The sequence below is a fragment of the Vulpes vulpes genome, chromosome 13 (assembly GCF_048418805.1).
Source record: "Vulpes vulpes isolate BD-2025 chromosome 13, VulVul3, whole genome shotgun sequence".
Taxonomy (NCBI): domain Eukaryota; kingdom Metazoa; phylum Chordata; class Mammalia; order Carnivora; family Canidae; genus Vulpes; species Vulpes vulpes.
In genome coordinates, this window is record NC_132792.1 from 134997483 (window position 1) to 135019944 (window position 22462).

A 22462-nucleotide genomic window follows, 5' to 3' on the forward strand; every position below is an offset into this window, starting at 1 on the left:
GGGATCAAGCACCAGATCAGGCTCCCTGCTCAGCAGGAAGTCTGCTGCTTCCCCTCCCTCTGCTCCTCCCCCTGCACATGCTCTCTCTCTAAAATAAATAAAATCTTTAAAAAAAAAATAAAATAAATAGGGCCACTTGGTTGGCTCAGTTGTTTAAGTGTCTGCCTTCGGCTCAGGTCATGATCCTAGGGTCCTTGGATAGGGTCCTGTACTGGGCTCCCTATTTAGTGGGGTCTACCTCTCCCTCTGCTCCCACCCCATCCACTTGTGCTTTCTCTCTGTCTCTCTCAAATAAATAAAATCTCTAAAAAACACAAAAACAAAAATAATGTCTTTGTGTTCAAAACCTCACACCTGATTACTAATTTGACTTAGTGTAAAATTCAGAATTGGCAGTCATATCATTTTAGAACAGTGCTGTCCGGGGCATCTGGGTGGCTCAGTTGGTTAAGCCTCCCAACTCTTGGTCTTGGCTCAGGTCATGATCTTGGGGTCTTAGGATCTAGTCTCACATTGCACTCCCCGCTGAATGGGGAGTCATCAGCTGGAAGATTCTCTCCCTCTGCCCCTCCCCCCACTTGCTCTCACTCTCTAAAATAAATAAACCTTTTTTTTTTTTTTTTTTAATTCATGAGAGACACAGAGAGAGAGAGAGAGAGAGAGGCAGAGGGAGAAGCAGGGGGGATCCCTGGGTGGCTCAGCGGTTTAGCGCCTGCCTTCGGCCCAGGGCGTGATCCTGGAGTCCCAGGATAGAGTCCCGTATCGGACTTCCTGCATGGAGCCTGCTTCTCCCTCCGCCAGTGTCTCTGCCTCTTTCTCCCTCTTTGTGTATCTCGTGAATAAATAAATAAAAAAAGAGGGAGAAGCAGGCTCCATGCAGGCAGCCAGATGTGGGACTCGATCCTGGGACTCCAGGATCACGCCCTGGGCCGAAGGCAGGCGCTAAACCGCTGAGCCACCCAGGGATCCCCTAAAACAAATAAATCTTAGAAAAAAAAAACAAAAGAACCATACTGTCCAACAGAACTTTCTATGATGGTGGAGATGTTTTACATCTGCATCATCCAGTATGGTGGCCACTAGCCGGCATAGCTCTCAAATGCTTGAAATGTGGCTAGTATACCTGAGCTGAATTTTTTTTTATTTTATTTCATTTCAATTAATTTAAATAGGTACATGCGAGTGGTAGCTGCTGCGTTAGACAGCACAGCCTTAGCTTGTTGAAGGCACTGCTTTTTTTTCTCTTGTACCTGCTGTTACTGATGAAAGCCTGATGCTGAAATGAATTTATTCCTTTACGGCAAACCTGATTATTTTCCTTTGGAAGCATTCAGCCTCCTGATTCTTGATGTTCCAGAATTTCAATTTGTGTACCTTTGGGTCATTTTGTGTTGATGTGTTGTACACTACAAGGGCCCTTTCAATATGATGGCACCTGTCTTTCACTTGTGGAAAATTGTTCTATTACTAATTGTTTTGACTTCATCATTCTCTCTAGTCTCTTTTTTTGGAATTTCTTTTAGTTGTATTTGGACCTCTTTGGTAACTTGTATGTTTCTTTTTTTTTTCCCCATGTGTCCTTTCCCACCATTTCTTTTGTCCTTTTTATTCTTTCTGAGAGATTTCTTCAACTCTTCTGTTGAATTCTTTTTTAACAATTATTTTTATGGCCCTGTAGCTGTTTCTTGGCTTTTTCCCATCATATTTTATTCTGGTTTTATTGACAAAATATAGTTTTGAGTGCCTTTGAGGATTCAGTCCTCCTTTGGTCCCTAAATTACCTCTTTCTTCTCAGGTCCTTTTCTTCTTCTTTTTTTTTTTTTTTAAATACTGCAGAACTTCTTTGATATATGATAATTATTGATTGCATATATTTGGAATGAGGCATTTAAGCTTTTATTTTTTTTTTTTTTTATTTTTTTAAAAGATTTTATTTATTTATTTATTCATGGAGACAGAGAGAGAGGCAGAGACACAGGCAGAGGGAGAAGCAGGCTCCATGCAGAGAGCCCGACGTGGGACTCGATCCAGGGTCTCCAGGATCACGCCCTGGGCTGCAGGCGGTGCTAAACCGCTTCGCCACCTGGGCTGCCCTTAAGTTTGTATTTAAATTCCAGTTAGTTAACATACAGTGTAGTATTACTTTCAGGTTTACAATTTAGTGAGCCAGAAAAAAAAAAAAAACAATTTAGTGAGCCAGTACTTCCTTATAATACCAGTGCTCCTTACAAGTACACTTCTTAATCCCTATCACTTATTTCACCCATTCTCCACTCACATCCCAGAATGAGGCATTTAAAAGCTGATTGTGGAGGACGCCTGGGTGGCTCAGCCATTGGTCATCTGCCTTCTGCTCAAGGCATGGTGCCAGGTCCTGGGATCAAGTCCCACATCGGGCTCCCTGTGAGGAGCCTGCTTCTCCCTCTGCCTGTGTCTCTGCCTCTGTCTCTGTGCTTCTCATGAATAAATAAATAAAATCTGTATTTAAAAAAAAAAAGGGTAGGTTTAGTGTAGGGGGGGGAGCAGCAGAGCCATTGACCATTCCCTGAGAAACCAAAGCTCCATAAGAGTCCTGAGCCTGCCATCTAGCCTTCTGCAGGGTAGTTCAGTTCTTTCTGTGCTGAGGCCACTCCATATTTCTCCAGGCCAGAGCTTCCTGCATCTTGCTGCTTTAATTGTTCCTACTCCATTCATTTGCAGCCTACCACAAATTTGCAGAAATCTCTTTGCCAGTGCCCCACCACCACCACCCTTTATTCCCTTCTGTTTTTGATTATGGTGAGATTAATTTTGTAATTCCTTTAGTATCATTTTGAAAGGGTTGAGGGAGGGAATGAAGATCATCTCATGTTCTATTGGGAACAAGAAATCATTTGTACAGCAAGAAGAATAAATCAACCCCACTTTAAAAAAAAAAATGTGAATAAGTCTTTTTCTTTATCACAGGAAGTCTTACCTATATTCCTGAAAGCCAATAGAAACTGGAATTCTCCAGTTGCTAAGTCCATAATGGAGGAGCAAAGATCAGGACTAACGAGACTAATGGAAATCCAAGAGGATGATGTGGTCCTGCTAACTGCTGGAGAGCACAAGAAAGCAGTAAGAAAAACTACCTCTAAACATTTGTACTGTTGATGCTGAATGATGCCTCTCTTCTCCTGTGTACATAGTACATACTTAAAATTGACTTTTAATTTCATAAAATGAAGCTGTTCTACATCAGTTTTGTATTAATAAATACTTTTGGGCACTAAATAATGCATTGTATCAAAACTAGAGTTATTTTTCATCAGCTACCGGCCTCTATTGGCATTGCTCACACAGTGATAATTGTGATAATTGGCATTGTTCACACAGATTAGATCTGGCTCTGATTAGGAAAGCCACTTAGGTAAAGGGCTATTTATTGGTATTCCTTGTAGGACTGTGAAAAATATATTTTCATTGTCAAAGTTTTGCAGATTAGGAAAATTTGGTAATCCCAAACTTTTGTAGATAATGCATTCCTAAAACTGTGGAGGGATAGATCAGAAGTCTACTGGACTGACAGACATCTCTGGCCCTACTTGGTCAAGGCAGGACCCTTCTATCTCTGGAACAGCAGCTGTCAGGTGATGAATACCACCATACCGTGGCTAAATCACCACTCTGCAGATGTATGGAAGACTGAACTTAGCCATAGAGATCATTGTAAAATACATAGAAGTATGGAATATAAGTCAAACATGAATATTGAAAATATAGGAGGAAGGTCAAGTGCAATATAAATTCTTTGTTGCACTGAAGTACAACATGATTTCTTTATAGCAATGGTGTCTAATTAGTGCTTTATCAAGTCCATTCTTCTAATAATGTGCTATTGTTTCATTGTTTCTTCCAAAGGAAAAGTTTCAGAGTTCGGTTTCAGTGCTAAATGTAACCTACTGTCAGAGCTGGCTGTCTGGCTTAGTTGGAAGAGCATGCAATCTTGATTTCAGGGTCATGAGCTCAAGCCCCATATTGGGTATAGAGATTACATTAAATAAATAAAAATTTAAAAGATATCTTTTAAATAAGTAAATTAAGTAAATGTAACTCCGTCTTTCCCCTGCAATACTGAAATAAAGAAAGCTATTTAATTATAAATTTATTTTGATACTGTAGTCATCTTTTTAATGAATTCATTTATCAACATTAGTTTCTAATACCACATGAACAGTGCTGATAAACTTGCTGGGGAATGCACCAGTTCATTACTTATAAAAGAGCTTGGGATTTTGTATTATATGAATATCCTGCTGCAAACTCATTTGGTCATTCCACTTTCCCCTAGTATGAGGTTGAAACTACTGGTGGTGTTCTCTCAGGAAGGTATCATTCAAATTCCTACTAGGATTCCTTGAAAGAACTGGAAACCAGACTTAAAACGAATGGCATTAGCATTCTGAATATGTCACAGTTCAAGTATCCTGTGTGGATATTTTATGTAAGCTAGAGGAACCCATCAAATGATATTCAGTACATGTCTCCAGGCCTGGTTTCCGTTCTGACAGCCCCTTCTCATGGAAGATCTGCATATTGTAGTACTTAGCACTTAGTAAACTAACTGTTTGCTCAGCATGGTTCTGAGTATTTTGTGTAGATTGACTCATTTAATACTCATGCCAGTGGTATTGAGAGGACTGATACAGTTACTATTCTAAGATAAGAAAACTGAAGCACTGAGATTAGAATTTGCTCACACAACAGTGAGGCAGTGGCGGAACCACGTTTCTAACCTATGAAGTCTGGCTTCAGAAGTCACCTGGGTGGCACAGTAGTTGAGCATTTGCCTTTGGCTCAGGTTGTAATCTCAGGGTTCTGAGATTGAGTCCCACATCTGGCTCCCTACCGGGAGCCTGCTTCTCCCTCTGCCTGTGTCTCTCTCTATGTATCTCACGAATAAATAAATAAAGTCTTTTTTAAAAAGTCACTCTTAAACAAACCCCTCATCCGTACTGCCCCTCTAATAATAGCCAACATTTATTGGATATCAGCTATGTGCCAGGCACTCATTAGAGCCTCAAAATACCCCACAGAAGAAGTCAGGAAAACAATCCCATCAGAGCTGCCGTAATTGCACCACACATGTCCTATCTCACTAGATCTTCACAACAGCCTTTTGGAGTAGATCTGCTTATCTAAACTATCCTATGGAAAAGGGTGCAGAGAAGCGAGTCAGTAGCCAAACTGGAGATAAAGCCAGGTCAGGCAAGCTCAGCTACCTCTGCCCAGTCACTGTTACCAAATCGTTACCTGGTCTACCCAGTGTGATGGTCATTGTCAACCATGTTTCAATCCCATCATCCTCTGATCTTTGTCCCCCAAGAGGCCCAGAGTATCTCATCTATTAATTGTCTAATCTCTTCTCAGAGGACAGCCCAGCTGGAGAGTCCAGCTTGTGTCATAACGGTTAAATCAGTGTTTGCATCTTCTGTTTGCAGTGCTCTGTGCTGGGAAAATTAAGACTGGAATGTGCTGACCTTCTAGAAGCAAGAGGATTGGTGCTTCGTGACCCAGCTCTCTTCTCTTTCCTTTGGGTTGTGGATTTCCCACTCTTCCTACCCAAGGAGGAAAATCCTGAAAAGCTGGAGTCAGCCCACCACCCATTTACTGCTCCTCACCCCAGTGATGTCCAGCTCCTATACTCTGAACCTGAGAAGGTACCATGTCTGTACTTCCAAATAAAAAGGAAATGTGGAAACAAAGCCAGAGGCATTCAGATTTCACAGTCTGACCCAGTTCTGGAAGCCTCAGAAGAGATGGTCAGCTTTGAGCCCATAGTTAATACATAGTCTCTGAGTAGCTGCAGTGACTTCAACCTGTAGAACAGAAACTTAGAAATTTTCTCTAACGTAAAGGCTCTATGAATCTTCTAGGTCCGTAGCCAACACTATGACTTGGTTTTAAATGGCAATGAGATAGGAGGTGGTTCTATCCGAATTCATGATGCGGAGCTCCAGCGTTACATTCTGGCAGAGTTACTAAAGGTAACATCATCTTCTAACCTGTTTGGTTTTTTAACCAAAGTATCTGTTGTTTTAGCTGGCATTGGTGGTATAGTAATGAGCATTCTAGCATTTCCAGAATGTTTGTGGGTTTTTTTTTTAGTTTGTCATGAATGAAGGATTGACTAGATACAGAGTAGTGTTGGCTTGTCTCTCTACCTTTAGTGTAAGACTGAAAAATAAATGACCATAATAGCCGTTTATTAGTGCTATTTGTGCCAGGCACTAAGTTCTTTATACGCACTGACACATTTAATCCTCACAATTACTTTTTGAGATAAATACCCTTATTCTGCCCATTTCAAAGATGAGTGACTGAGGCAGATTAATTAATTTGCCCAGAGTCACACAGCACAGAAGTAAACTGAGCCACTATTTGAATCCAGGTCAGTGGCTCTCCAGCCCGAGCTTCTAACTTCTTAACCACCACCCTGCACAAAAATGATGCCGTCAGAAATGCATGGAAATGATGATGCTAGAGAAAGGGCCAGATTTAAAATAATTTTGTATCATTTAATAGGGGCAGGGAGGTATTTTAATGATAGTGGGATAATCGGAATTTTAAAAAGAAGAGTCTCTACAGATACATGCCTAAGAATCTGCAGTTTCTTGATGATTCCATAGAAGGTCAGGATAGATTTCAGGAAAGAAAACATCCAAGAAAATCTGATCCTGAGAGATCATTTTGCCATATTAACTAACAGGTGGGAGGTAGGGTGAAAGAACTTTATTTGAGAACAGGATTGGAAAAGTCAAACCCCAAACTCCCTGTCAGCTTTAAGGACATTGCGACCTCCCTTAACTTGTCTCCTCCCAACTTGAGGCATCCAGTCTTCAGTTTCCAGCCCATTTTCTTCCTTCCTTTAACTGTTAAGCTCATTTAAGAGTCAGTGAGAATTCATTGCTTCTGCTTCTTCCCTACCACTGGTGGTTCTCAGCCCTGCTGCACATTAGAACAGAATCAAGTGGAAAGTGTTAAAAACAAAAAACCACCCCGCTACTCCAGATCAATTAAATAAAAGGCTCTAAGTGTGAGGCCTTAGCATTTGTTCCTTAAAAGCTCCCCACTTGTTTCAGATCTGTAGCCTGGTGAGAGAACCTTTGTCAGGTACATTTTCAGCATATCCACACATATTGCCCCACATAAGTTAACTTGCACAGCCACCAAAGAACAAGCCTGTTCTTGGCTCCCAAGATGTCCTACCTTCCTCTTCCCGCTTAATAATGTTCTCTTCCCTTGACCCTGTGATAGGACAGTTTCCTACCTCTGAGCCCACATCTCCATGTCCTTGATTGGTGTTACTCTGTTGGCATTATCATTATAATCCTAGCTACATTTACTGAGTTCCAGGCATTTCTCTGCATGTTTTAATATCTGTGACTTGCCCTATTCTCTTGCTAAACTATAAACCTCCTAAGATATTTTTAATTCATCTGTTTTTTTTTTCCCTTTAGCACCGAAGCTTACCAAGGACCCTCAGTGTATATTCAAATTGAATTATGTTTTGAATTTCAGGAAGATGTGAAATTGCTTTCCCATCTGCTCCAGGCTTTAGAATTTGGGGCACCCCCTCACGGAGGAATTGCCTTAGGTAAACAACTCTCCTTTTCCAAGCTAAATTTCATTCCATAATCGTGTGTCTCAAATTTGGGCTCAGTTTACAAGCAAGGGCAGAGAAGGAGAGGAGAGGATAAAAAGGATAGGGTGCAAGGAGCCCAAGAATTCTAGAAGAATTTAAGTTTATATTTTCATTTTGTTATTTCGTTGATACGGGTTTAAAATGCATTTTACTGGTTAAAGGTAAAACTTGACTGATAATTTGCGTTTGAAAGATTTCTTAATAGAATAAAACTTCAGTCTTAAGTCAGTATTGCTCAGATCCCTGGGGGCTCACAGATGCATTCATAGGAGTCTGGAAAGCACAGCTCCCAAGTATTCAGCTTGTGTGAAAGTAGGAATATGCCAGTGCCCTTCTGCTGTGGTTGCTCACCTTGCTTTTTTTTTTTTTTTTTTTTTTTTTATCAAACATGGAAGAGTGAGAAATTTTCAGAAGCTCACCTAGATTGTAGGTCCTCACTAGCAAGGGCTTTTTTTTTTTAAACAATTTTATTTATTTATTCATGAGAGACAGGGAGGCAGAGACATAAGCAGAAGGAGAAGCAGGCTCCCTCCTGGGAGCCTGATGCAGGACTTGATCCCAGGACCCCAGGATCACAACCTGAACCAAAGGCAGACGCTCAGCCACTGAGCCACCTAGGTGCCCCACCAGCCTGGGCTTCCATCTGTGTTCTTGGAGTACCCTGCACAGCACTTGATTTTTGTCAACCTTTAGAAAACCCTTGCTAAGGACTTATTAATTGCTGTGACTTAATTTGAGCCTATAAATATCCTGAGCATTTTTCTAGAATAAGATAGAAAAGAACCTTTCAGACAAACAGAAGTTCCCTTGAAAAGGCAGGGAACTCTGCTTTGCCGCAGCTTGTTAAAGACTTGTATTTAAAAGTTCTTTACAACCTTTGTGGAAAAGTTCTCACTCCCAGCCTTAGATTACATTCTCATCTGTTACCTTTGTATTTTACTTCCAGGGTTAGACAGACTGATCTGCCTTGTCACTGGAGCACCAAGCATCAGAGATGTCATAGCCTTCCCTAAGTCCTTCAGGGGGCATGACCTCATGAGCAATGCCCCAGATTCTCTCCCTCCTGAGGAACTGAAGCCCTATCATATCCAAGTCTCCTGGCCAGCAGACTCAGAAGCAGAAAAGAGCTCATTGAATCAGCCATACTGTCCAGAAAGTTGAGCTTTTGGGTTTTGTCTGCATTGCTTCCTGAGGGTAAAAACAGATGCGGACTTCTGCCAGGGGTCTGATAAGCAGGTCATTAGGTGGGAGGAATCCAGACCATGTTCTCACCACAACTAAGAAACAGAAGGTATCCGATTTTGACTTGATAACATGCATTATTAGGATTTTTTGTTTGGGACTTTTTTTTGCAGTTTCTGTTATTTGGAGAGGTGTGAAAATGGCCCTTTGTCTGAATAATATACTAGCTTAGTGTTTTCTCATCATGTTTTTCGTGCTTGGATAGTAGATTGTTCACTTAGGACAGAAGTAATCAGACCATGTGAAATGTGGGGAAATGCTTGCCCTTTAGACTAGTCAGTTGTTGGAGGGGTCAATTCAACCACCCTCATCAAGAGAGTCTATAAATTAAGCTAGATAGTGACCTTTCAACTCTTGGCATAATATAGTAAGAAACATCATGATATAATGCAAAAAAAAAAAAATTACTGAAATGAAAGTCACAGAATCTTAGCGTTTCACCTTGAGGAAGTTACATAAGCCTCCTTTCCTGCTTATATGAAATCGAAACACTACTTGCTCTGGCTACCTCACGGGGCTCTTCTTACCAGAACTAGAGTAAATGATGTATATGAAAGGAAATGTAAGTGAAAAAGCTTTGGAAAACTATAAAGCATTGTACAAATGTAAGATAATGGTATCATTTATCTGTAAACAGATACAAGTATATCTATGTATCTTATAGCCTAAGATTAAATAAAACTGATATCTAATAGTATAGGAAAAACAGTAATTTTATTAATTAGCTTTCTATTTATGTTTCTTTTTTTTTAAGATTTTATTTATTCATGACAGACACAGAGAGAGAGAGAGAGGCAGAGACACAGGCAGAGGGAGAAGCAGACTCCATGCAGGGAGCCCGATGTGGGACTCGATCCCCAGGGCTCCAAGGTCATATCCCGGGCTGAAGGCGGCACCAAACCACTGGGCCATTGGGGCTGCCCTCTATCTTTAAAAATAATTATTGGGGTGCCTGGTTGGGTCAGTGGATAGAACATGCAGCTCTTGATCTTAGGGATGTAAGTTCCAGCCCCACATTGTATGTGAAGATTACTTAAAAATAAAGTCTTTAAAAAATAATAAAACAATAATAATCCCTAAATAGCATTTCTCCTCAATCATAAGTAATTGAAAATACTGATCTTGGGCCAACCTCGAATATATAGAAAAGTGAACACCGACTATTGTAATTTTTTTACACATTCTATGACATAAATAAAATTTATAATTAATCATTATGAAATGAGAACTAGGCCTTAATTAATGAAAGTATTCTTTTCTCCTTTATCTTCACTTTTGCCTTGACATTCTTTTGAGGTATAATTTCTAAGTACCAAGTATCAGTCTTATATCCTTGCCTAGTTTTCTTAGTGTTCTAAGCAAAACAATCCTTTAGTTGTTTCTATTTGAAAATAAAATCAGCTTTCCTTCCGGTTTTAATACGGTTTTAATCTCTTGCTCAGTAGACCAAGAAGAGTGTGAATGTTTCTCACTGCTGCAGAAAAGTGGTTCACCTTTAGGTGGAGCTATTCTCTAAGTCCTTTTTTTTTTTACTTGTTTTTATTGAAGCTCGATTTCCCAACATACAGTATATCACCCAGTGCGTCATCACATCAAGTGCCTTCCTCAGTGCCCGTCACCCAGTCACCCCATCCCCCCCGCCTGCCTCCCCTTCTACTACTCCTTGTTTCCCAGAATTAGGAGTCTCTCATGTTTTGTCACCCTAATTTTTCCCACTCATTTTTTCTCCTTTCCCTATAATCCCTTTCACTAATTTTTATATTCCCCTGTGCAAGTGAAACCATGGTATTATGCTGAGTGAAGTAAGTCAACCAGAGAAGGACAATCATAAAAAGTAAGTCCTTGAACCCAATCTTCCCATCTGTGAGTGTACTCTGGAGCAAGAAAATTCTTGCTGGCTGGGCCTTCCTGGTGAGAAAGGGTATCCAAGTCTGTCTACCCTTTCTCGGTGGAGAGAATTTGTAGAGATTCCATTTAACAGTTGGGGAAATGGAGTTTACTTCCATTTATCCCCTGTGGGATAAGTGTAATTCACTATTGATTGTGGGAAGCCTGATTCTGACTAAAATGTTGTCTTTCTATCCTGGAAATGAGAGTTCCAGGAGACACTTAAAATCCAGAGAATATATTCTAGGCTATAAATACCAAAGGCTACCAGTCCTCAGAAGTCAAACAGTCCTATATTTCAAAGACCTGGTTATTTTGGGCATCACTTGGCTTTTCTTCAGTCTTGTCTCTCTGGGGAAAAAAACAAAATGCTTATTCTGAAATCCAGGGAAAAGTCACTATTTTAATCTTTATGAGTGGGGGTGAAATTTTAAATTGTCTTTTCTCAAAAATTAAGGAACTACTTAATGAAGTTGAAAATAAAACAGCCAAGACTTTGAAAGGCACAGTGTGATCATACACCAGACGCTGAGTTTATTTCAAATCCTATTTCCCCACTTTCCTAAGAAATTTAGATTTATCCTGTGTTGCAGATTTCAAAAACATGGTAAGCCAGTGCCAGCCACAACATCAATAGTTATTTTTATTAGCTTCAAGAGAGCTTTGTCTTATGAACAATATTTCCTTGTTGGGAACAGATTTGTCAGATGATGAGTACGATGGGATCGCTTTATGCTCTTGGGCTTTCCCTGCATAAAATGATGCATCTGTCCAACTACTCCAGTATTCCCTTCTCCAAAGAACCAGAACTCTGTAGCACTGATCACATTCCTTGCTACTGGTTTTTTTAAGCATAACCCATCCTAAAAATACTGCCTTAAGGATACTTTTTTTTCACTTATTTTGAGGAAGGTGAGTTACTTTGTAAGATGAGAAATAACCAAGTACATTGTAAGAATATCAGAGGAGACAGCTGTGTAAAGAGTTACACATGTAAGTCCTGCAATAATGCACATTTGAGTCAGTCTTCTCTATTTAAGACAATGTACTTGGTAGAAAGAGCTTGTGTGAGTTGGACAAACCTGAGTTATTGTTTTTGTTGAAATATATGAAGAAAACCTGGCCTCACATAAGTGTGAAGTTGGAAAAGGGAGAAGTATTTCAATAGCCTTCCTGATGATTATGGATATTCTTCTTTGATACTATACAAAAGCTTGACAGGTTCCTTAAAGGTTAGTGGCAATGTGGAATCTGAAATCCTATTGATAAACTTTTCTAAAGACCATTGGGTTGACCTTGTATTTTGAATACAACTTTTATGCATGCTTTTGTAACACCACACATTGATCATTTGGAAAATATTGGTACACTGAGTTATACATGTCTTCCAAATGTTGACATATTTCAGCACACAGTATCTAAAAAGTGACATTAATATCACCACTGATCTCATCACAAATCTTTAAGTATGAAGAAGCCATAAGGGCACGGGGACCGGTACAAGCTTTCCAAAATTCTGTTTTTCATTTGAAAGCTTGAATTTCCCCATTGCCAACAAAGAAAGACCATCAGTTATTTTCCAAACTTACTCATTTTTTTCTTTTTTTTCTATTTTAAGATGTATTTATTTAGTAAAAGAGAATCCCAAGCAGATTCCAGGCTGAGCAGGGAGCCTGCTGTGGGGCCTGATCTCACAATCCTGAGATCATGACCTGAGCCGAAACCAATTAGACACTTAACCAACTATACCACCCAGGTGCCCCCAAACTTATTGTTTGTTTGTTTTGATTTTTTTATTATTACTTAACAAAGCTTCATCTTTTTTTTTAGCTTTCTGACTCTGTGCTTGTGCCTTCAACACTTTCACAACAATTTTCTGCTCCTCAAAAAGGAAAGCATGTTTGATCCTGTCACAAACACAGCACACATAGAACCACTATAGGCCCTGCTGATGTGTTTTTTCATTTTAGACAATCTCATAAGGACTTTAGGTCTCATGGCATGAACTCCTCGAAGTCGGCCTGGACACATCCACATGCAGACTGTGGTGCTTTCCCGACCGTCTTGGTATAAAGGTAAACGATTCTATTACCAGGGGTCCGGGACAGCATAGTTTTGCTAGAGGCTATATTGTAGGACAGCCTATGACGGTATGTCAAATGCTGAACTATTCTGAACGCCTACAGATGCTGTCCCTGGAAGAGCCTTATTCGTTTTTTTAGAAAATATCTGCCAAATACCCAAGTATGAATAATCTCAACTTGTTAGCCTTGTTTTAAGCAAAAATGATTATTGTATGGAAAAAAGCACATAGTTCAGCTTGTTGGAGCACCTGACTGGCTCAGTCAGTGGAGTGTGTGACTCTTGATCTCAGGGTTGTAGGGTCAAGCCCCACACTGGGTGTAAATTTTTTATTTAAAAAATAAATAAAAGATTCAGATGTCTTTAAAAAAAATACTGCACGTTATTTTTCTAGAAAAAAAAATCATACTTTGTTATATGATGGAATGCTTCTCATGTATGTCCTCTTCTATCAAAATATTTAAATGACGTGTATTCAAAGTCAGGATTCAATAAGTAAAATTCCAAAATGATGAGCAATATATTAAAATTTGTAATCTTTATGCTTCTCAAAAAGTTTTCTGATTCAGATAATGGCACTTTTATATAAGAGGAAACAAGAAAGCATATACAGAGAATACATAGAAGTTTTATATATAAAAAAGTTTATAAAAATTTAGAAAACTAGATTTTGGGGGCAGTTTTTAGAGTACTATTTCAGGCAGTGGGAGTTTATAAATGAATATTTTGGCACACAACTACTATTCATATTACATCACTGAATATTTAAACAATAGTAGCTTAGGACTTCACTTTAGCAATATGGTAGAGTAACTATCCTAGAAAATCTTGTACAGAACACCTAAAACTCCTACATAAAATATTTCTTTGAATCTTTTTATTTTTAAAAAATTTTATTTAGAGAGAGAAAGAACAATTAGAGGGAGAGGCAGAGGGAGAGAGAAGAATCTCAAGCAGGTGCTGTGCTGAGCACGGAGCCTGACGTGGGACTCTATCTCATGACCCTGAGATCATAACCTGAGCTGAAATCAAAAGTCAGTCATGTAATCAACTGAACTATCCAGGCACCCCTCTTTGAATCTTTTGAAATGTATAAATAAACTAGTAAGAAAGTAAGGGAGCTCCTTAGAGACCAGAAATGTCTGGACACTGATGTAATTAGGTGCTGAAGTTGTCAGTGTCCTGGGGTAATGCTGATCTTGTGTGACCTAGGGGTTTGGTTTTGATGGATCATGAGAGGAAATGGGCAAACAAAGCCTACTGCCTCCTGTGTAAGTCGAGAACTTAGATAAGAGATCCCCTTGTAAAACAAGTTCCTGAAAGGATACCCCCTCAGTAGAGGGTGATGATGAAGAAACTTCTGTTTGCTTTGGCTCTGGGTTAATAGCCCAGGGAAAGGGAGGGGGTGATGGTGGAGGAGGGGTGTTGGTGGGGAATCTGCTCTGAGCATTCACAGCCACAAGCTGACACTTAACAAAGGTTTGAACAATTTCCAAGCTAAGCTTCATAGTGTTCCTAGGTTGATAAAAGCAAATGCAAAAGAAAACCACTTAAGCCCAGTTCTCAAAGAATTTCTGAAGATAAAGTTCCAAGGAACATAATCTCACAATTTTTTTTATCACAAAACACCCAAGGAAACAAGCTGCTGCTATTGAGACATGATCTGCAGACACACAAACAGAATCAGATTTGCAAATATTTAATGTATTGGTACTATCGGAGGCTGACAACAAACCATATATGATATTTATAGAAATAGAGAATTAAATTTGTGAGTAGGGTATAAGAAATGATAAAAATAGCCAGGCAAATTTGGAGGGGACTAAAGAGCATTACATATAGGGACACCTGGGTAGCTCAGTCAGTTAAGCGTCTGCCTTCTCAGGTCATGATCCTGGAGTCTTGGAATCAACTCCAGAGTCTGGCTTCCTGCTTAGTGTGGAGTCTGCTTCTCCCTCCCCTTCTGCCTCTACCTCTCACTCATGCTGTCTCTGTCTCTCTCACTTGCTCTCTTTCAAGTACATAAATATTGTTTTAAAAATAGATATAGGGATCCCTGGGTGGCGCAGCGGTTTAGCGCCTGCCTTTGGCCCAGGGCGCGATCCTGGAGACCCGGGATCGAATCCCACGTCGGGCTCCCGGTGCATGGAGCCTGCTTCTCCCTCTGCCTATGTCTCTGCCTCTCTCTCTCACTGTATTTATTTATCATAAATAAATAAAAATTTAAAAAAATAAAAAAAAGAGTGTAAAAATAGATATAATCATTAACATTCAATAGATGAATTAAAAAGACAGGGGATCCCTGGGTGGCTCAGCGGTTTAGCGCCTGCCTTTGGCCCAGGGCGCGATCCTGGAGTCCTGGGATTGAGTCCCAAATCGGGCTCCCGACATGGAGCCCGCTTCTCCCTCCTCCTGTGTCTCTGCCTCTCTCTCTCTCTCTCTCTCTCTCTTTCTCTCTCTCTCTCTCTGTCTATCATAAACAAAAATTAAAAAAAAAAAAAACTGACAAAAGAATTAATGAGCCAAAAGATAAACCTGAAGAAATTATTCAAAAAGCAGCACAGAAAATTATGGAAAATACAAAAGAGAGTTAGAAAAAATTGAAGGATAGAATAAAAAGGACTAAGTATGTCTAATCAGAATGCCAAAATGAAAAATAGAAGAAATTGGAGACAGGAATTATTTGAAAAAATGATGACTGAGAATTTAATAATTGAAAGAAATTGAGGAAAGCAAACAAATCTCAAGTACTATAAAGCAGTTTAAAATTTATACCTTGATTACAGAACTCCAAAACCAAAGATATAATCATAAAAGCAACCAGAGAGAGACAGGTACTGTACAAGTATTCTATCTTCAAAGTGCTCAGAGAAAACAGCTGTCAACCTAGAATTATATAGCCTGCAAACAAACAACTGAGAAAGTTTACCACTAATGTATCTGTTCTAAGGGAATTTCTTTTTTTTAAAGATTTTACTTATTTGACAGAGAACACAAGCAGGGGCAGAAGTAGGAAGAGGAAGAAGCAGACTCCGAGCTGAGCAGGGAGTTGATGTAAGGCTTAATCCCAGGACCTGGAATCATGACCTGAGCAGCTGCTCAACCTGCTGGGCCACCCAGGCGCCCCTCGAAGGGAATTTCTTTTTTTTTTTTTTTTCTAAGGCGGGGGGGCAGAGACACAGGAGGAGGGAGAAGCAGGCTCCATGCCAGGAGCCGGACATGGGACTCGATCCCGGGACTCCAGGATCGCGCCCTGGGCCAAAGGCAGGTGCTAAACCACTGAGCCACCCAGGGATCCCCTCGAAGGGAATTTCTAAAGGCACTTTAGGAAGAAGCAAAAATAATCCACAAGTAGGGCTGCCTGATTTTGCAAATTAAAATACAGGAAGCCCAGTCAAAATGGATTTTCAGAAGCAACAATTTCTTAGCGTAAGAATGTCTCAAATGTTGCAAATATTGTGTGGGAGAAGCAGGCTCTATGCAGAAAGCCCAGTGCAGGACTCGACCCTGGGACCCCAGGATCACACCCTGAGCCAAAGGCAGATGTTCAACCACTGAGCCACCCAGGCGCCCCTGCTTTAGACTTTAAATGTTTACATTAAAATGCCTGAGGTAAGGGCCACCTGGGTGGCTCAGCAGTGAAGTGTCTGCCTTCAGCTCAGGGTGTGATCCTGGAGTCCCAGGAACGAGTCCCACATCTGGCTCCCTGCATGGAGCCTGCTCCTCCCTCTGCCTATGTCTCTTGCCTCTCTCACTCTGTCTCTCATGAATAAAGAAATAAAATCTTTAAAAATAAATAAAATGCCCGAGATAACCACTAAGAGAATAGAACTAGAGTATTTAACTTCCAAAGAAAAGAATGAAAAGGAAAAAAAGAAGAAACAATTTGAAATATAAAAATAAGACATGCATGAAAAAAAAAGGAAATAAAAGAAATAGAGGGAAGGTGGAAGGAAGAAAGGAAAAGAGAAGGCAAAAAAAAAACCAGAAAAAGTGAGGCACCATATTTGTGAATTTAAAGGTGCAAAATAGCTATCAGCTCTTCCTAAAGTGTTAATAGATTAAATTCAATTCCAATCATCAAAGGAGGAAAAATACATTCTTTATTGTTCAATTAATATAAAACTCTAGAAACAGGCTAATCTATAGAAATAGAGTCGATCAGCTGTCACCTGGGGATGGGGAGATGGGAAGGCATAAGGAATTACAGAGGGGCCTGAGGAAGCCTTTGGTTGTATGCAATATCATGAATGAATGAATAAAAGGTGCCAGTCTTTCCCACCATGCTACCTGGTACCTATACTCTAAAAGTGGATAAGACCATATTATGTTAGCGTCACATTTACATGAGCCTGGAAGTAATATAATAATTTTAAAGCCTTTGTTCTGCCTTACACAGTGGCACAGTCCTTTCCTCAGGTGTTTTATATGAAAGTGCCTAGTAGAGTCCCTGCCATATGTCCCTGGATGTTGTTAAGTGCCACACAAAGGTAGCTTTAATATGTGACATTCCTTTTCCCAGACATTTCAAGGTCATCCTGGAAACATGTACTAGTTCCTTAGATTTATGGTCAGAAAAAAAAAAAAAAAAAAGATTTATGGTCAGAACAAGAAAGTGAATCTGGAGAAACTTGTTTGTCTCAAATGTCTGTCAGCCAGCCCTACCTTCCAAGTATAACCAGCATCTGATACTTTTTTGTACCTCCAGGCCAGCACCCTGGTTTGGGTGACCGTCTTCCACGGCAAAAGCTTGTAACAATCTTGCTTGTTAGATTGTTAAACCCCCTCAGCCGTCTGTCCATAGGGCCAGATCACTCCTCTGCTCAAAACCTTCCAGTGGTTTCCCATCTTAGAGAAAAGGTGGAGTCCTTACAGTGGCCTCCAAAGCCCTCCATAACCTGCCACTTGCTACCTGCTGACCATCTCCCCTGAGCTCCCTCTGTCCCATCCACACTGATGTCCTTGCTTTTCCTGGTGTTCACCAGGCATGAGCCCATGTCCAGGCCTTTGTCCTAGCTGTCACCTAGCAGTTTTCCTCCAGATAATTGTTCACTCCCTAATACCCGCGTGCCTTTGCTCATGTACTGCCTTTTTGGTGAAGATTTCCCTGACGACCATATTCAACCTTATTCAGATGAGCTCCTGCCACCCACCAGCATGCTCTGCCCTCCTTTCCCTGCTTTATTTTTCCTCTGTGGTGTTAATCACATTATCTGGCATGCTGGATTTTATTTGCCCAATAGAATGTAAGCTCCATGAGGGCAGGGATTTTATTTTTGTGGAGTTTTTTTTGTTTTGTTTGTTTCTTGTTTTGTTTTGTTTTGTTTTTTTGCAGTATCTATTCCCAGCACTACTTGGTATAATAGATGTTCAATAAACATCTTTTGAGTGAATTAAGTGAATGAATGATTATTACAGGCCAAGCTCTGGGGGAATTGGGAGGGGGGCATCATGATAATGAATAGATTGTAGTTCCTATCTTGACTTGGAGTTTTTTGCCTGGTAGAGACAAGACACACAAACAGATCATATTGACATGGCGTGATAGGGTTAGATGAAGCCACGCACGGAAGAGACCCTGAGACAGACCTCACCAACAGGGAAGGCCTCCTTAAAGCAGATACTCTCTCAAATGCTGGCAGCTTGCTGCTGATGGTAGTTTAAGTCTTAGCAAGTATTGACCTTTTTACTTCTTTACATTTTAATTTGTGTTCCAAAAAAAAAAAAAAATTAGTGGCAGCTCTGGGTGGTTCAGTCTGTTAAGCAGCTGCCTTCGGTTCAGGTCATGATCTCAGGGTCCTGGGATCGAGCCCTGCATTGGACTCCCTGCTCAGTAGGGAGTCTGCTTCTCCCTCTCCCTCTGTGCTCCTTCCCAATCTGAGGCTCATGCTCTCTCGAGTAAATAAATTTTTTTAAATTTTTTTTAAAAGATTTTATTTACTTATTCATGAGAGACAGAGACACAGAGGGAGAAGCAGGCTCCATGCAAGGAGCCTGACGTGGGACTCAATCCCGGGTCTCCAGGATCATACCCTGGGCCAAAGGCAGGTACTAAACCACTGAGCCACCCAGGCTGCCCCGAAAGAAATTCTTTTAATGAAGTACAGTTGACACACAGTGTTATATTAGTTTCAGGTGTACAACATAGTAATCCAATTTCTCTGTATGTTGTAGTATGCTCACCTTAAGTTTATCTACCATCTATTACCATAGGATACTATTGCAAGATCACTGATGATACCCCTCCACTATAACCTTTCATCCCTGTGACTCATTCATTCCACAACTGGAAGCCTGTACCTCCCACTTTTCTTCATTTTGCCCACCCCTACACTCTGGCAACCATCAGTTCTCTGTATGTATGGGTTTGTTTCTGCTAGCACTGACTTGGGGGCACCCGGGTGGCTCAGTCACTTAAGCAGCTGACTGTTGAACAGTGATCTCAGGGTTGTGTGTTCAGGCTCTACCTTGGGCCCCATGCTGGGATGGCTTGAGATGAATAGGTCACTTAAAGGAACGTTAAACCCAAGTCCAATCAGGTTTATCATCTGTGCAGCACAAAACACCAACACTTCCCCTGGCTTAACACCAGGAGTAAAAGAGAAGGAAATAAAGTTTATCCTTTCCAAGCTCAGGGATTTTCAAGAGCATGAAGATCCTTTTAAAATACATACATGTACAACTTGAAAAGTCCATTTATCTACCTTAGAAGCTGTGACATTTGGAGGCTAATTAAGCACTCATTTTGAATTTTGGAATCCAGCTTGAGAACATAATTACATGGAGAATCTTTGTGCGCCTAGCAAGACAATTAGTAAAACAGATGACATACTAAACTAGAATTGCCATTTGTTGGCCTTCTGGTAGGCTGGGGTCAACTAATGGGTTATTTCCATTATGCTCAAAGAAAACAATTTACATGTGCTTTCACTTAGTAATGGGTGTAATTTTCCAGGGGGCCAAATCACATATTGAAAGAATAAATGTGGAAACCAATTATTCAAACTGGAGTTCCTGGCAACAGAACAGTATCCTACACACCCATCCCTCACCTCCATCGGTGTATAAACGTATGCGACAAGTTAGATTACAGGTTGCAAGGATTGGAGAGCACCTTGTAACTTTTGTAGTCCAAGCTCCCCACCCAGTGCCAGGAGCTTAATCACTTTAGGGCTTTCATTTTTTTTAAATCAGCCCAGCCCTTTTGGATAACCCCAAGTCTGTGTTCCATAAAGCTCCGAAGTCTTTCCCAATCTTCCCTCAAGTCAGCTATGCTGGTTCTAGGTACACACTGGGACTTTTCAGACCAAACGCCAAGACCTTTAATATTCCTGCCTGTAGGTTCTAGTGGTTTTGGCCCTCCAAAGTAGAATTATCCTTCAGGGTACTAATTCTGCCCATTACAATGGTGATACAGTATATTATGATACTGCCATTTATAACCTGTGCAATGTTAACTTTCTTATCCTAAGGTTATCTGTAAAATGGAGTAAATTGCTGTCATTATAAACATTCAAAAACTATTTCTCTTGCCTCACTCAGGTTTTATTAAACAGGATTTGTGCTTCCAGGACACTAGAGATATCCTTTCTGCAGTTTTTCAACCAGCCACAAATTCACCATCCAAGCTATAGACCATCATGAAAGAGACTGCATAATTTGTCAGGACCTTTGGCACCCAGTCACAAATTCTGAGATTGAGCTAATCCCATCTGCAGTTGATTCACTTTCTCCGAATGTCAACTGCCTGTTGGTAACAACTTTGGAAATAGCCTAACAGAATACTTAAGACCCTTTGATGGAGTCCATTCTAGGGAAAAACAGGGACATATAATGGCAATAATGATCACCACAGGTGGTATAGAGCTGGAGCCAGGTGGCAGTACATACTTTACATAGGGCCTCACAGCCTGTACATGAAGGCATCAAGAACTCAAAGTAAAACACATGTACTCTCTCAAGTGTGGAGGTCAGTGTGGCAAGAATTCAAAACCCAATTTTCTTACTCAAAGCATCAAAACTCCCCATCAGACTCCATTGTTTATTTGGGGTGAGCGTTTAATCCTGAATGGGTCACCTGGGTGGCTCAGTGGTTGGGCCGTCTGCCTTTGGCTCGTTGTGATCCAGGGGTCCTGAAATCGAGCCCATCAGGCTCCTCACAGGGAGCCTGCTTCTCCCTCTGCCTGGGTCCTAATCCTTTAGCACAAAAATCCAGAATGATTTGAGTATCCGGTCTTAAAACTATCATAAGTAGGTTAAGTCCTAAGATTAATTGCAAACCCAAATGTTCTACCCCACCCCCTTTAAGCATTAAATGTGAGCTGCAATTTGTTGGCAGGTTTTTATCTGAGGCTTGTTACCTTCTGTATGCACTCATTAATGGCCAAAACCCCAGTTTTCAATTACCAAATTAGCACTCCTACAAAATACCTACTTTATAAAGGATATTGGTAGAACCACAGTACTCCCTACATTCTTATCAGCTACACAATTTGGGGGCTTTCTTTCAATTCTGTTATGGGGAGAAGATAACTGAATTACTTCCATTATACCATGTATGGACACTATCAAAAGAGCCATCATTATGGTGCTTAATAGCAAGTATTTCTTGAACAGAGATTCCATTCAGCTCTAGAATATTTCTGCAAAATATATAGATCATCTTTCAATCATATCACTATTCTAAATCAAGTGTTTTAAACGAAAAGGGCTATAGTATATTCCTCTGCAAAATTGTATTTTCAAGCCCAAGACATTTTCTAAATTATGTGGAAAGGTTTCGTTTTGTTAAAAAACAGAAACAAAAAAACTATGGTCACAGGGTCTTAAAACTACAAAGATGTCCTATTTCCCCTCCATCCCATGAAATTGAAATAAGCAGTTGAACAGACGGTTTATAAAAATTTATTGAAATTCAAAGTATGATCTTCTATCCCATGAGCATCCATTCGGGTACCTGCAAGGACAAAGAAGCCATCTTTATTCATATTTCTTTCTCTAAGTTTCAATTCTATTATTTTGAGTACACAGAATATCAGATCTTTTAAAATCATCAAATGATCAGTGAGAGAGTTCAAGTTGCAATGAGATCATCATGTATTCTGGAATAGGACCAAAGTACTGATATTTTCAAGCCTTACCCTTCAACTGGTAAGATGTTCTCATAACTGGATTGCTGCTCTCGTAAATGCCCTACAAGCAAGGATTGCAGGTTAATCTTGGTTTTAAAAACCACACCCTATGTGATGCTTGCTAATGAAGTAACCTCAGAATCAAAATGGAACGGTTTTATGAGTGATATCATTCTATTTCATTTGGCAGAATCACTACATCACTGGTTACATTCTAATCTATCAGAGGGATGAGAAACCAACTTACCTCTAAATCTTCAGGCTGACTGGTCTGCCTGTTTGAAAAAGGAAAAAAAGCCTTTTATTTAAAATTTATCCTACTTAATTTCCCCCATTTGTAACTAAGAACATCTAGAGTGGCAAACCTATTCCACACATTAATAGTTTAAGTATATGCTATTCAAACCCTTATCATAGAACACTACGAGTAATCCCAATGTAAACTATGGATGTG

The 22462-nt window shown here is 40.2% G+C and overlaps 1 protein-coding gene, 2 non-coding genes and 1 pseudogene across 5 annotated transcripts in view; 1 reads left to right on the forward strand and 3 right to left on the reverse strand.

Annotated features, from left to right (window-relative positions):
• The window catches only part of DARS2 (aspartyl-tRNA synthetase 2, mitochondrial), a 29403-nt gene extending 19076 nt beyond the window's left edge, over nucleotides 1-10327 (forward strand). The window contains exons 14-18 of one of the 3 annotated variants that reach the window (XR_011996345.1): nucleotides 2947-3099; nucleotides 5463-5681; nucleotides 5898-6008; nucleotides 7482-7618; nucleotides 8613-10130. Coding sequence is in view for 1 of the 3 variants with exons in the window: in XM_072733054.1 (XP_072589155.1) it covers nucleotides 2947-3099; nucleotides 5463-5681; nucleotides 5898-6008; nucleotides 7543-7618; nucleotides 8613-8827 (774 nt within the window). In the remaining 2 variants the exon portion in view is untranslated. Of the gene's footprint in view, nucleotides 1-2946; nucleotides 3100-5462; nucleotides 5682-5897; nucleotides 6009-7481; nucleotides 7619-8612 lie in introns of all 3 variants that reach the window. The other 2 variants (XR_011996344.1, XM_072733054.1) reach the window with 2 other exon arrangements.
• A 2236-nt stretch (nucleotides 10328-12563) lies between these two features.
• On the reverse strand, nucleotides 12564-19935 carry LOC112921731 (large ribosomal subunit protein eL34-like; annotated as a pseudogene).
• A 1969-nt stretch (nucleotides 19936-21904) lies between these two features.
• Nucleotides 21905-21981, reverse strand: LOC112921888 (small nucleolar RNA SNORD81). The gene has a single exon (XR_003235330.1). It is a non-coding gene; the product is annotated as a small nucleolar RNA SNORD81 (small nucleolar RNA).
• A 158-nt stretch (nucleotides 21982-22139) lies between these two features.
• LOC112921890 (small nucleolar RNA SNORD47) lies at nucleotides 22140-22217 on the reverse strand. Its single transcript, XR_003235332.1, has one exon. It is a non-coding gene; the product is annotated as a small nucleolar RNA SNORD47 (small nucleolar RNA).
• Nucleotides 22218-22462: the final 245 nt, after the last annotated feature.